General features: G+C 42.9%; 1 protein-coding gene across 1 annotated transcript; it reads right to left on the bottom strand.

The window, feature by feature from the left end:
* Window positions 1-1,526: 1,526 nt before the first annotated feature.
* On the bottom strand, window positions 1,527-9,728 carry LOC120917411 (vomeronasal type-2 receptor 26-like). The gene is made up of 3 exons (XM_040328686.1): window positions 9,402-9,728; window positions 6,839-7,130; window positions 1,527-2,375 (listed from the first exon to the last, which is right to left on the bottom strand). The coding sequence occupies exons 1-3, from the start codon at window positions 9,614-9,616 to the stop codon at window positions 1,527-1,529; spliced, it is 1,356 nt and encodes a 451-aa protein (XP_040184620.1). The 5' UTR covers window positions 9,617-9,728.
* Window positions 9,729-14,376: the final 4,648 nt, after the last annotated feature.

Raw genomic sequence — 14,376 nt, 5'->3', positions numbered from 1 at the left:
ATCAGCCACCAGTGGTGAGAAAGTTGTTTATTGACCCATGTGCTCCATGATTGGAAGAATTCCGAGAACATAAGGGCATTAAATGCTAAAATACCCTTAAAAGTATAGTTGGAGTTGACCAGATTTAATACCTCTGAGACGTTGGGGGATAAGTTTAGTTTCTAAAGTCTAAGGATAGTCTACCTTTCTGCCGCCACAACATGGGCGACAACTGGCCTATGGGCAGGAAGGTAGAGGTCAAAACCAATATTAAGTACATAAAATCACACACATAGGTTGGACTTGTGTCTTACTTTCAACCTCGGCTACTATGTAACTATGTAAGTAAGTCAAGGGCAGGCTGAGGTTTGGTTAGTATGCTAGTGCAAGTGGCTAAAAGTTGGAACACCCATGACCAAAAGCTGGTAAGGCTAGAACAGGCCCATAGGACATGTATAAGGTTGCCTACTTGCCCACATTTTTTTCAACAATGTTGGGGAGTTGAGGAGGAAACGTTGTCGGTATATTTTCTGGGGGGGCAGTCATTCGGTCAGCAGCTGAGCGCTAACCCCATCTATGGTGTTGGCTTCCTCCTTTTCCTCTGGTACACGGTGGCGCGGCTTCCCCTGCGTGACGTCTCTTCCTCCTAGCCCAACAGGATTGCTTCTCCTTTTGGCCAATCAGGAAACGGGTCTCAAGAATCAGTGTGACAATAGCGGAAAATGTATTCGCTATTGTCACACAACTGGGTGGGCATGGGGGCAGAGTACTCTGTGCCTTGAGCCCACCCTTTTGTGAAGCCTATCAGAGCCTCTGGCTCTAATCACGTGCGTCAAAAGAAAGAAAAAAAACCCCATTGGAATCCATGCATCTGGCGTAGATTAAGGGACTGGACGCATGGATAGGGGGTAGCTCCCCTGCACTCCTAATGGAAGTTGGCTAGCCTGAATGGCGTGTAGTATGACCTGTTGGTAATTTTGATTGACATCTCACGGTGGCTAGCGCAGTGGAAGGCTTTGATTATAGAGCCGAAGGCAGCACACCACTGTGCGGGTGAGAAGGAGGTGCCAAGGTCAGATTCCCACTTTAGCATGGAGCTAGATTTGTTAAAAATGTATGTATCCTCTAAAACATAATAGAAAAGTTAAATCCCTTTAGATTTTCTTAGAGTGTGGGCAAAAATGTCCCAGGTATCAGGGGTGGGGGGGCATAGAGAGCATAGGGAGGGGATTTTGGGCTATAAAGTGCACCCAGTTTCTTTTTGCTAAGTAGAAAAAAATAAAGTAATTTTTGTGTTTGTGTATTAAGTTCACTGATGAGGCTGCACCGATTTTCCTTCACAATTATGTGCGACTTTGTGTTGGTCTCTCACATAAAATCCCAATAAAATACATTTACATTTTTGGTTGTAACATAACAAAATGTGGGAAATTTCAAGGGGTATGAATACTTTTCCAAGGCACTGTACCTGATATTACAAACAGTTAGCTACACGTTGGTCACCTCTCACAAATCGTGAATCATTGACACATCTCCACTGAAGGATTCTAATAAAGGCCTCTCCTATTTTTGGCCACATTTGCGCTCACCTTGTGTCTGTATTTTTCTTTATCGTCTGCCTGACCTTTAAGAGAAGAATAATTCTGGGATGAGTACAGACCACGCAGACTGTTTTCCAAGAATTCCACCGCGTAATACACGGGATCTGTAGTCCTGTTAGATGAATAATCTCCGGGGTTCGGTAAATGTTCCTGACCCGTACAATTGTGAAGAGAAATATGATAAATATCTTCATACAAAGTATCTTTTTTTTTGTTTCCTGACGAGCAGAAAAGTGTCGTCATCCACAGATTTTCAAGTAACTTGTCTTTTGGGCGGATCATTGGATGGAAACCATCAACAAAATTCTTGAAATTCTTATCGGCTTCGGACCAAAAGTTTAAGGATAAGCTACAATTCAACATCTCCGGATAGTTTTCTATAAGAACAATACTTGAGGCCCAATTGGGAGTGAGGATCAATGTTATGTCCCTGAATAATCTTCTCAGTGAGGATTCAAATATTAAATCATGATATGTTCCACAGAGTATGACCACTTTTACCGCTGATTTTTTAATGGCGTTATATGTACTTTCCAAAGCACGACTTTCAGGCTTTGATACACTGATACCATGATTTATTATAAAGGCCACACAGATTTTAAATTCTGACAAAATGCTTAACAACTGAAACGATGCTCTCTCTCCACTTTCATCTGCAGATGTTATTATTCCAACCCAAGTCCATCCAAAAAGTCTGATAAGTTCTGATATATAACGATACATCACAAAGTAGTCATTAACTGTACTGTAAAGAGAGGGAAACAAAGCTCTTTCACCCATTGACCCAAAAGTGACCTAAAATAAAGGGAGACGTCTTTCAACATTGAGGCAAAAAACTTACAAGAGATGCCTATGCTTCAAAGGATTTAGGTAGACATGGCTTTCTAAAATGTCATCTTGTCCCCTACATACTGGAATGCCCACCAGTACGTGGGTCACCAACCAAGAAAATTGGTGACTAGGATTAGAGAATACATTAATAAAGTTTTTGTGAAAGCTTCACATTTTCTTTTTTTAAATAACAGCTAAGATATACTTACCTTCTCTGTGTAATGGCTTTGCACAGAGTTGCCCTGATCCTCCTTTCCTCAGGTCCCCGACTGGTGCTTACCACTCCTCCCCCATTCCAAGTGTCCCCATAGCAAGCTACTTGCTATGGGGGATGCTCGTGTTTGCTCACTCTAAACCCTGCTACAGAGTGCAGCTTAGCCTTGCCCCCCCCCCCCCGCTTCCTCCTCACAGGTTGTCAGGTTGTTATTTTCAGCAGCAAGAGCCAATGATTCCCTCTAAAAAAACTTCTGTATATAGCAGGCCCCCAGCACCCCATACCTCTTCAGCGATGTCCACGAATGTCCAAGCCATCCGGGATACTCCTCCTGATTGGCTGAGACACTGGCCATTGGCTCCTGTAGCTGTCAATTAAAGTCAGTCAGCCAATCAGGGGAGAGAGGGGTACTGTGACTTTGCTTCAGTGCCCTCCATAGGAAGCTGCTGACTGTGGGGGCACTTGACAGGAGGGAGGGGCCAGGAGCAGCAAAAAGGAACCCGAAAAGAGGAGGATCCAGGCTGCTCTGTGCAAAACCACCTGCACATAGAAGGCAAGTGTAGCACTACCCCCAAAGGAGCTGCTGGTTTGTTTTACCTCTATTTCCTCGCCGTCTAGGGTACCAGATGAGAGTTGAGAAAAAGTTCAATGTCCACACTTTAGGCCCCGTACACACGAGAGGATCCATCCGCTGAAAAATCTCAGCGGATCAGTTTCAGCGGATAGATCCCCTGGTGTGTACATTCCAGCGGATATTTATCCGCGGATATTTCCGATTTCCAGCAGATAAAAATTTGTTAGCATGCTAACAAATCTATCCGCTGGAATCGGCTCCAGCGGATCGATCCGGTGGTCTGTACAGACTCACCGGATCGATCCGTCCGAACCCCTCCCTCGAATGCGGCATAATGATTCGACGCATGCGTGGATTTCCTTATATGACAGCGTCGCGCACGTCACCGCGTCATCATCGCGGCGACGGCGCGACACGTCACCGTGGTTGACTTCCGCGCAGATTTGGATCCGATGGTGAGTACATGCCAACGGATCCAAATCCGCCAGAGGATTTATCCGCGGATACGGTCCGGAGGACCGTATCCGCGGATCAATCCTATCGTGTGTACCAGGCCTAAGACTTTTTTTTCTTTGCTTTATTTGTCGAACTTGGTAAAAGAATAAAATAAATAGTTGATAGGTAATAGGTTCAGGTGTATAACTTTTGTTCGGAAACACTCCTGCTTCCAGCAACGTAGCTTTCATCGCCATTCTAGCCAGAGCGGGTATTGCGCACCCGGATAGGCCTCTCTCACTAACCTAGCAGCCAGGATGTCACACGGAAACTTGGTAAAGTCTCTGCCACAGACCTTTCCAAAGATGGAGATATATTCGGTCCAGAATCCTCTCAGCACAGGATTAAGCACCCGGATCTCTCCCGAACAACTTCTTGTGAACTTCGAACTGACAGGCGACCATCATCCAGCCTTTCAGTAACGGTGCGTCCTTCGATTAAGTTCAAGGCCTCTCCCGAGAAACCAGCCTCGTGCTTGGTGCTCTCCAAGACAGGTTCTTCATCGAGTGGCTTTCTCCCTCAGGACGGACAGCACAGGACCACTCTGCAAGCGTAGACTACCGGGCCTACTTAGTAGATCACAACCCCGGACCAACGTGGTCCCGGAGCCAGTAACACTTGAACACGCACCCCCGGCCAGGAGGGCCACACACAGGGGGTGGTGGGTTGACAGACCAAGATCGACGACGACCCCGGACTAATGACAGCTGTCTTTTAAGTACTCCTTCCCAGCATGCACAGCAGGACGATCAACTCCCTCTGATTGGCTGCTGAAGGGGAAACACCCAAAACGCCTTGACCTGACTGCTGCCACCCTCAGCCTGGAATGATAACAACACCCCAGACAACAATAGTGGTCACTCAGAGTACAGCCATGGCTGGAACAGAGGCCACAATTTAATGAAAAACATACAGTCTGAGTCAACTAACTCTCAGACTACCCTCTAAATTTAAAGCAGTGCCGGCTAGAAAATAGCAGGCCGCTACATAAGTATAACATGTTTGTTATTTAACCACTAATGGACCACCCGCTGTTGTTTTGCCTCACTATTTTGAAGAGGAATATCATTGTTTTGGCAGCAGCTAGCTACCATAGCCCCGGTATCTTCTTCTTCAGCGGGCTGTCCGCTTTCAGATAAAAGTTGTCTCTGCGGCGGATTTACCGCAGGATAATTTTTATCGGCGGAGGAAGAGGCTCACCCTCCCACCGCGCTCTGGTGCCCTCCAAAGCTTACCAGAGCCATCGTTAGCGGCGGAGGCGATCGTGTCCTCTTCCTGGCTTGGTATGGAGACGACTGAGGGGAAGATGGCCCCCATCCGTCTCCATATCATTGCAGGGCGGAAGCGATGTCAAAACGTCACTTCTGCCCATAGGTCTTAAAGGGACTTTCTTTAATGTAATTTTTTTTGCATTATAGTGTAAATATGAGATCTGAGGTCTTTTTGACCCCAGATCTCATATTTAAGAGGACCTGTCATGCGCCGGCATATGAAAACGGTGTTCAAACCACACAAGTGAGGTATCGCCGCGATTGGTAGAGAGAGAGAAATAATTCTAGCCCTTGATCTCCTCTGTATCTCAAAACATTCAACCTGTAGATTTTTTTTAAACAACACCTATGGAGATTTTTAAGGGTAAAAGTTTGTCGCCATTCCACGAGCGGGCGCAATTTTAAAGCGTGACATGTTGTGTATCAATTTACCCGGAATATCATTATCTTTCACAATATAAAAAAATGGGCTAATTTTACTGTAGTCTTATTTTTTTTATTAAAAAAAATATATTTAAAAGTGTGCTTGTAAGACCGCTGCGCAAATACGGTGTGACAGAAAGTATTGCAACGACCGCCATTTTATTCTCTAGGGTGTTAGAAAAACATATATATATATAATGTATCGGTAGGATAGTGCTTCATTGTTGGTGTCAATAGGAAGAATATTGCCCCAATAAGAATAAAGGGAAGCAAAGGGCCTCAATTTAGAAACCACTGGTCGCCGTCTAACACAACATTCCCGTGCTCGTGTACGAACGCTGCAACTCTCTCAGCTCCCTCCTGGCCCGGATTCAGGTAGATTTGCCCCTTAGTTACGGAGGCGCAGGGCAGCGTTTTTGCCCTGCGCCCCCGCAAATTTCCTGCACTACCCGCGATTCACGGAGCAGTAGCTCCGTAAATTGCGTGTGCGCTGTGTAAACTTGCCCTGCATAAGGGCGCCTAATGTAAATGATCCCGTAGGGGGCGGGAATCATTTAAATTAGGCGCGCTCCCGCGCCGAGCGTAGAGCGCATGCTCCGTCGGGAAACTTTCCCGACGTACATTGCGGCAAATGACGTCGCAAGGACGTCATTTGCTTCAAAGTGAACGTGAATGGCGTCCAGCGCCATTCACGAATCACTTACGCAAATTACATAAAATTTGAACGTCGCGACGCGGGAACGACGGGTATACTTTAGCATTGGCTGCCCCTGCTATTAGAAGGGGCAGCCTTACGCTAAACACGCCGTACGGAAACAACGTAAATTGCATACGCAGGGCTCGCGCAACATTGTGAATCGGTGTTAGTATGCAATTTGCATACTATACGCTGACCACAATGGGAACGCCCCCTAGCGGTCATCGCAAGAATGCAGCCTAAGATATGCGTGGCATAAGAGCCTTATGCCACGCAAATTTTAGGCTGCAGTCAGCGTTACGATGTTCCTGAACCAGGAGCATTCGTAACGCCGGGGCAAGTAAGCAATTGCGCTGTGTAACCTATGGTTACACAGGCGCAATTGCTTCTTGAATCCGGGCCCCTGTCTTTTTCCTGCAGCTCACTGCTGCTTTGTCGCTCGGGCCTCTGTGTGTCCTGTCCCAGACAGCACGGTGCAGACACGCACCTCTCTGCTCCTTTTCAACACACATGGACTCCTCGGTGTGGTGGAGCCCTGAACTCTAATCCTGACTCTCCTAAGAGTACCATCAGTGCCTGTTCTCTACAAAACCGGACCAGAATGTCTTTTAACACTGTGACAGAGCGCCATACAGTCACAATATATATACTGCACTTGTTTCACCTATTGGTAACATTTTTATAAAAAAAAGGACATGCAAAAAAAAAAAGAGCAGGCGAGACTTAAGACATCATTCATGGTTTTATACTCACTTGCACGTGGTTTAATACAGATAATATCTGGGCCATAGGCAGGGTTGTGGTTAAACTCTCATCTCCAATAAAACCAGCTAATTTCTGGTGGTCTCTGCAAGAATAGTTTGGGATAGTTTTTCCCGGTCCGGATAAAATCTGTAAGACACTTTTTATGGCTTTTCTGGGATCCGAACACGAGTCATAAAGATGATATCCTAGGGTCACATTAGGCAGGATTCTTGGATTTTTATTCACTTGGTCAATGGCAAAAAGGAACATTTGAAGTTTCTTGTAGTAATGAGGCAAGGGTCTGTTGATATAATGGGTTAATAGCTTGGATACAAGAGGTCATCAGTTTCCCAACACCCAGTGGTTTAGTGACAAAATGGAAAGAAAGCTTATGCCAACCAATCACATTTCACCCGTTAAAGTTGAACTCCTGGCAGATCTAAAAATCACCATTGTATTTGTCATAAATTTGTAAACTGGAGTATCTTTAGGGAGGAGCTACTGTTCGGGTCATCCATGAGTTCAGTCTCAACCCAAGATGTTTGCAAATGGCTGAATGCAGTGAATGGACACACTAAATGGCCAGTATTGGTCAGTTCACCCACCCGCCTGCCTGAACCTTTGGCTACTGCAAGGTCACTGATCACATATGGCCATATATGTCACAGATCAACTGCTCCCCTTTCCTGGCCATCCAGGCTGCTTACCTGAATAATGGCCTGATATAGATTTTTTTCATCAATAAAGTTTTTAGTTTAGTTTTTAAAGTCAGGGCCGCATTCAGGGGGTACAGGCATTACACCTGTCAGGGGCCCGGTCGGCGGAGGAAGAGGTCAGATGGCACTGCACTGTCATTTTCGGCTTTCGGCAGCACCCCTCGCTGCAGGAGGCGAGAGAGAAGAGGAGCTGAGATGGCACCCCCCCGGTTCTCAACTCGCTGCAAGAGGAGAGGAGGAGAGAGAAGAGGAGCTGAGATGGCACTGTAATTATCGGCACCCCCCCGGTTCTCAACTTGCTGCAGGAGGAGAGAGAAGAGGAGCTGAGATGGCACTGTAATTATTGGCACCTCCGGAGCTAAGATGGCACTGTAATTATCGGCACCCCCGGGTTCTTAACTCGCTGCAGGAGGAGAGAGAAGAGGAGCCAAGATGGCACCATAATTATCTAATTATCGACACCCCCCGGTTCTCAACTCGCTGCAGAAGGAGAAGAGGAGAGAGAAGAGGAGCTGAGATGGCACTGTAATTATCAGCAGCACCCCCCCCCCCCCACCCGCTCTAGGGGGCACATGCTTGAAAGCTGTGTAAGGGGCCCCAAAATTCCTGATGGGGAAGGTGGGGTAGGCCTTTGGGTTAATACAACAATTACATCATTATACAGAGAGAAAACCTTTTTCAAACATAAGGTTAGTAGCAATATAATGAAAGCAACCACAAATTGTAACATAGGAAGTCAATCACCGCTTTTTTGTGACATAAACACAAAAAGAGCGATAATTCATGAAAAAAAAAAACAATATTTTTTACCTTTATCTATAATAAAAATCCCCAAAAATGTTTTTAAAAAACAAATTTCTTCATCAGTTTAGGGCGATATATATTCTTCTACATATTTTTAATAAACAAAAGTATGGAAAAGATGTTTTTATTACAAATTATGTGAGAAGACTGCAGTTCCTCTTTAAGCTCCCCTGAAAAATCAATGGGGAGGGTCAAATTTGTCAAATTTACAATGCCCATTTTCTGCTGTAATAGGCAAAGGTGTATAAAAAAAAATTGTATGGGAGGTGGCCTCTGCCCTAGGAAACATTTAGCATTTTGAAATAATGTTTTTAGTTAATCAATTTTGCCAGAAGCAGTGATTTTTTATTTTTTTAATACTTACTGTTAAACATAAAAAAGGTCAAATTACTTTAAATAACATGTCTGGGGGTGTCGTGATCCTACCTGTGAAGGGGAAAATGTTTGAGATGTACAGAAAGTGAATAGTGAATCTTTTAGTGAAAAAAACATTACTAAAACATATATATGAGTTATGAAAATGATTAAATATGACATAAAAAATATAATTAAAGAATCTTATATGTGTATACTAAATCACCAAGTGAAAGTGAATTAATAGTGCATGTAAGTGATTAATATGTATAAACGTACATCAAACAAAACACAAATCACAGAAAGTGAAGTTCATAAAGAAATGTACAGAAAGTACTGATATTTACAAAGAAAAAAGGTTTTAAAAATTGATAGCAAATAACCATAAAGGAGAAGTCCAGCCTGAGCTCATTCGGCTGGGCTTCTCCTCTGGGTCACAGGAGTGCAATCCGTTTTGCACTCCTGTGACCCGTTTTTAGCGGAGAGCGGTCTAAAGTCCTCTCTCTGCTGACATCACCAAGATCAGTCCTGGCACCGCGTCATCCCGATTTCGGAAATCTGGATCCACCAGGTGCCTGGACTGACGGCAGTCTCCGCGTCTCAGCGAGCCGCTCCCCGCCCCCTCCACAGCTCAGCGCTCCAATGGTACGTACTACAGGTATGAGTTTCAATAGACTTTCTTTTTTTTTGTTACATACTTTAGACAGAACATGGCATGGACATTGGGCTTCTCAGGGATCGTGTACCCGCCCATGAGACAGTTGACGGTGAAGACTCCTCCAATGATGATGTCTCCATCCTGAACATATTCGTAATCCTCGTACGCTGATACAATCTTCAGGTCACAAGCTGGCGATGGATTGCTGATACTATCTGGGCATAATATTAAACACAGAAATAAAACAAGCCACATAGTTTTACAAATTAAGTATTTCAATAGATCTGAACAAATGCAGAGCAAGAAATCTGTACATGACACTGGATGGTGTGAGCTGCCAGTGCAGCAGGTCGGAGCCCTCTGTGCTCGGCTTATAAAGACGTGTAGTGCAGAGATTTAGAACTAGAAGTTTATTTAGCCGTAGTAAAGAGGAAAAAAAGCTTCTGTATTTTAGTTGCCTGAAGATGCCTGAAAAGATTTTCTAATAATGTACATTGAAGAATTTTCTATTAATATGTAAAGTGCTTTTTTTCCCTTTATTTTCATTCTTCCACGTCAATTCCCTTTTCTTCTCCACCTGATGCTCTTAAAAGTTTAATGCATTATGATAACATAAAAGAAGTGAATAATATTGGAATTATTTACAGTCAAGTTCATCTGTAGGCCACCTACATCCATCATGTAGGGTAAGGTGACCAGATTTTTTAAATTAAATCCGGGGACATATTTTTTTTACTAGTAATGGCCTGCCACCAGCAACTCTCTGCCCGTCGCTGCCGCTGCCCACCTCACGGCCTGTCAAGTCTTACTCTCTGGGCCCCGGCTATTATTGGGTGAGGAGCGGAGGAAGATCACTCCACTAGGGAAGGCAAGGAGCCAAGGCAGAAAAAAATGCGAGTGGAGCTGAATAGGCATACACCCGAAACGGAGGAAATATTCCCTCTGTCCGCAAAGCACATGATCATCAGAAAGGGGCACAGATAATGGAAAAAAATACACCCCCTCAAGCTAGTAGGAGTGGTGGGGGGTGTAATTCAGAATGTTTTTTTCAATTCTCCATTGACTGTCTTTGAAATTGCCCCAGCCCCTGTTCAAATCCAATCCGGAGACAAAACTGGGGACAGACGTGGTCTGGGGACAGTGTCCTCAATCCGGGGACTGTCCCCGGAAACCGAGGATGTTTGGTCACCCTAATGTAGGGTTTTCCAAACTACGGCCCTCCAGTTGTTCAGGAACTACAATTCCTATCATGCCTAGTCATGTCTGTGAATGTTAGCGTTTTCTAATGCCTCATGAGACGTGTAGGCCCGCAACAGCTGGAGGGCCAAAGTTTGGAGAGCCCGGTATTGTTAAGGCCAGGCTCCCCCTAGTTACTGAGATACTTCAGAATTAAAACCCTCATCCAAGCCTCAGAATCCTGCATGTGCTTTCCAGAAAGTTCAAATATAGTAAGATTTGTAACTCAGGTCATATCAATAGCTCACCATTTCACAGTTCAGCAGCGGAAGAAGCGCTCTTTGGCTCTTTGTCACGTACCTGGTAGAAGAGCCGGTTACCATGAGGAAGGCCTATCTTACACAGTGGAGTGGAGGATCATGTCAATGTCAATGTTTTTTTTGTAAATGAAAAGCAAACTTATGGTGAGGAGGAAGAAGATGATGAGAAGGAAGGCTTTACATTTGTTTTTAGCACATTCCTTCTGTGCTTTATGAAATTAAAAATGATGGGAGAGAACTGAAGTCCCCAAACATGTGACAATCACACCAAAGTCTTTGATTGCCAATACCACACATTCTATGTTATCGAGAAAAAGCCTTTAGATAGAAAAAAAGCCCCATGCACCATTGTTAGAGCCACTAACTCAAGAAGTTTCCTTTTTTTCCATGAAGATCTAAAGTATATTTCTAGCTAAAACTTTGGGCCAGATCCACAGACGAAGTACGCCGGCGTACTTTCAAATTTCCCGCGTCGTATCGTTGTTTTGAATCCTCAAAACAAGATACGACGGCTTCTGGGCTAGATCCGACAGGTGTACGTCTTCGGATCTAAGATGCAATACTTCGGCGTCTGAAGTCGTCCGTGAATAGGGATGGACGTAACTCACGTCTAAGTTCAAAAAATGACGTCGTTGCAACGTCATTTCGCGCAAAGCATGGCGGGAAATTTCTGGACGACGCATGCGCATTTCATTCGGCGTGGGGACGCGCTTCATTTAAATGAAACCCGCCCCCAACCCGCCAAATTTCAAATCCTTCGCCAGAAATACACTACGCCGCCGTAACTTACGGCGCAAACTCGCTGAGGATTCGAATATACGCCAGGTAAGGTACGGCGGCGTAGTGTATCTCTGATACGCTGCGCCGATGCACATGTATGTGGATCTGGCCCTTTGTTTTTAGGTTTGGACACAGAAAGGCTCTATCTTGCTGTCTGTGTAAAATTGAGAAGGTTTCATTTTACTTCCTGTCCTGCTTATAAAATTTTCACTGAAACAGGAAGTGAAAGTTTCCTAAATGTGCAATTCGTTTTGTTACAAATTTAAGTTTTTACCAAATTTTCATAGTTTAGAGATTTGGATGTATCTGAATTTTCGAATTACAATAGTAACTCATTTCAATGAATCCACAGTAAATTATAACAAAGCAAATTATCCAAATTCAAAACTGACTTTGAATTCAAAAATGAATTTGAATTCCAATTCAAAAATAAATTTGAATTTGAAATGGAAATATATTGCAATAAATTCAGTAAGATATGAAAGTGAAATAACATGATGATTCCTACTTGGGCTCCTTTATAGAATATAATATAATATAGGTTAAACAAGAATAGAAAAGAATACAACAGAAACAAAATGATTATAATAGAATAAAATAAAATAGAAACAATATAGCAATCTTCCAAAATTCTAATTAATTAAAATTGGAAAAGAATTGGAAAGTAATAAAATAGAGACCGTAATATCTGCCTTCCAAAATTAGAATTTTGAACAAAAGAAAACTAACTATTCTTCACAATTTTATTTTTGATTGATTCTATAATTTTGATTCAAATTCTATTTGAATACTTCGGATGTGTTGAAAAAAATTTGAAGCATGGCGGGAAATTTCTGGACGACGCATGCGCATTTCATTCGGCGTGGGGACGCGCTTCATTTAAATGAAACCCGCCCCCAACCCGCCAAATTTCAAATCCTTCGCCAGAAATACACTACGCCGCCGTAACTTACGGCGCAAACTCGCTGAGGATTCGAATATACGCCAGGTAAGGTACGGCGGCGTAGTGTATCTCTGATACGCTGCGCCGATGCACATGTATGTGGATCTGGCCCTTTGTTTTTAGGTTTGGACACAGAAAGGCTCTATCTTGCTGTATGTGTAAAATTGAGAAGGTTTCATTTTACTTCCTGTCCTGCTTATAAAATTTTCACTGAAACAGGAAGTGAAAGTTTCCTAAATGTGCAATTCGTTTTGTTACAAATTTAAGTTTTTACCAAATTTTCATAGTTTAGAGATTTGGATGTATCTGAATTTTCTAATTACAATAGTAACTCATTTCAATGAATCCACAGTAAATTATAACAAAGCAAATTATCCAAATTCAAAACTGACTTTGAATTCAAAAATGAATTTGAATTCCAATTCAAAAATAAATTTGAATTTGAAATGGAAATATATTGCAATAAATTCAGTAAGATATGAAAGTGAAATAACATGATGATTCCTACTTGGGCTCCTTTATAGAATATAATATAATATAGGTTAAACAAGAATAGAAAAGAATACAACAGAAACAAAATGATTATAATAGAATAAAATAAAATAGAAACAATATAGCAATCTTCCAAAATTCTAATTAATTAAAATTGGAAAAGAATTGGAAAGTAATAAAATAGAGACCGTAATATCTGCCTTCCAAAATTAGAATTTTGAACAAAAGAAAACTAACTATTCTTCACAATTTTATTTTTGATTGATTCTATAATTTTGATTCAAATTCTATTTGAATACTTCGGATGTGTTGAAAAAAATTTGAATCCAGTCAAAAAACAAATAACTGAAATTAAACTAAATTAAATGAATTTTGTTACAAATGCAACAAAACAAAATTAGTAACTTAATGAATCGATCCAAAACAAAACAGATTTTTTCATGGGCTAGTACAGAGGTATTGAATAAGGAGACCAAACAACAATTTGATACAACATTTTTATTTAACTTTGGTAAAATTGGCCACGGTGTCATCCATAAAATGTGGGGGCGGGGTTACAAAAATGTTCTCAATAAATAAATTAAATTACAAAAGGCCAAATTGGCTAAACTTAAAACTTTAAAATCAAATTAATTTCTGTCCATCCAGCAAAAGCTGGACGACTACTCCCCCCATACAGACGACCCCATGACTTATTATGACAAACTGACAGGTAAGGGTGGGCGGGCGGGCGATGCTGCTTGTCAGGAGATGTGACTGAGCAAATCGCCTCAGCCTCTCCCTTATATAGGCTCGTCCAGTGCGGGTTTTACCTCACGCGAACGGACCTATCAGAGAAGGGGGCTGCCGCAGCTGACCAATCAGAGGCTGTTACTACCCCAGAGCGCGGCAGCCCACTTCTCCCTCTGCTCTATCCCATGCAGGCTCAGCATACTGCCGTAGCCTCACATGGGCTAGTACAGAGGTATTGAATAAGGAGACCAAACAACAATTTGATACAACATTTTTATTTAACTTTGGTAAAATTGGCCACGGTGTCATCCATAAAATGTGGGGGCGGGGTTACAAAAATTTTCTCAATAAATAAATTAAATTACAAAAGGCCAAATTGGCTAAACTTAAAACTTTAAAATCAAATTAATTTCTGTCCATCCAGCAAAAGCTGGACGACTACTCCCCACCGGCCGGGGCCAACCGCGAAGCTGTTGGCCGAGGCCCCCCCACCACCGTGGCTGATTCGATCATGGACTGGATACCCATATTAAAAATGTCCAGGCCAATGCCTGACAGATGAATTTGGTCAA

The sequence above is a fragment of the Rana temporaria genome, chromosome 11 (assembly GCF_905171775.1).
Source record: "Rana temporaria chromosome 11, aRanTem1.1, whole genome shotgun sequence".
Lineage (NCBI taxonomy): Eukaryota > Metazoa > Chordata > Amphibia > Anura > Ranidae > Rana > Rana temporaria.
Note: the sequence above shows the minus strand (reverse complement) of the source record. Positions and strands in the feature narration are given on the sequence as shown.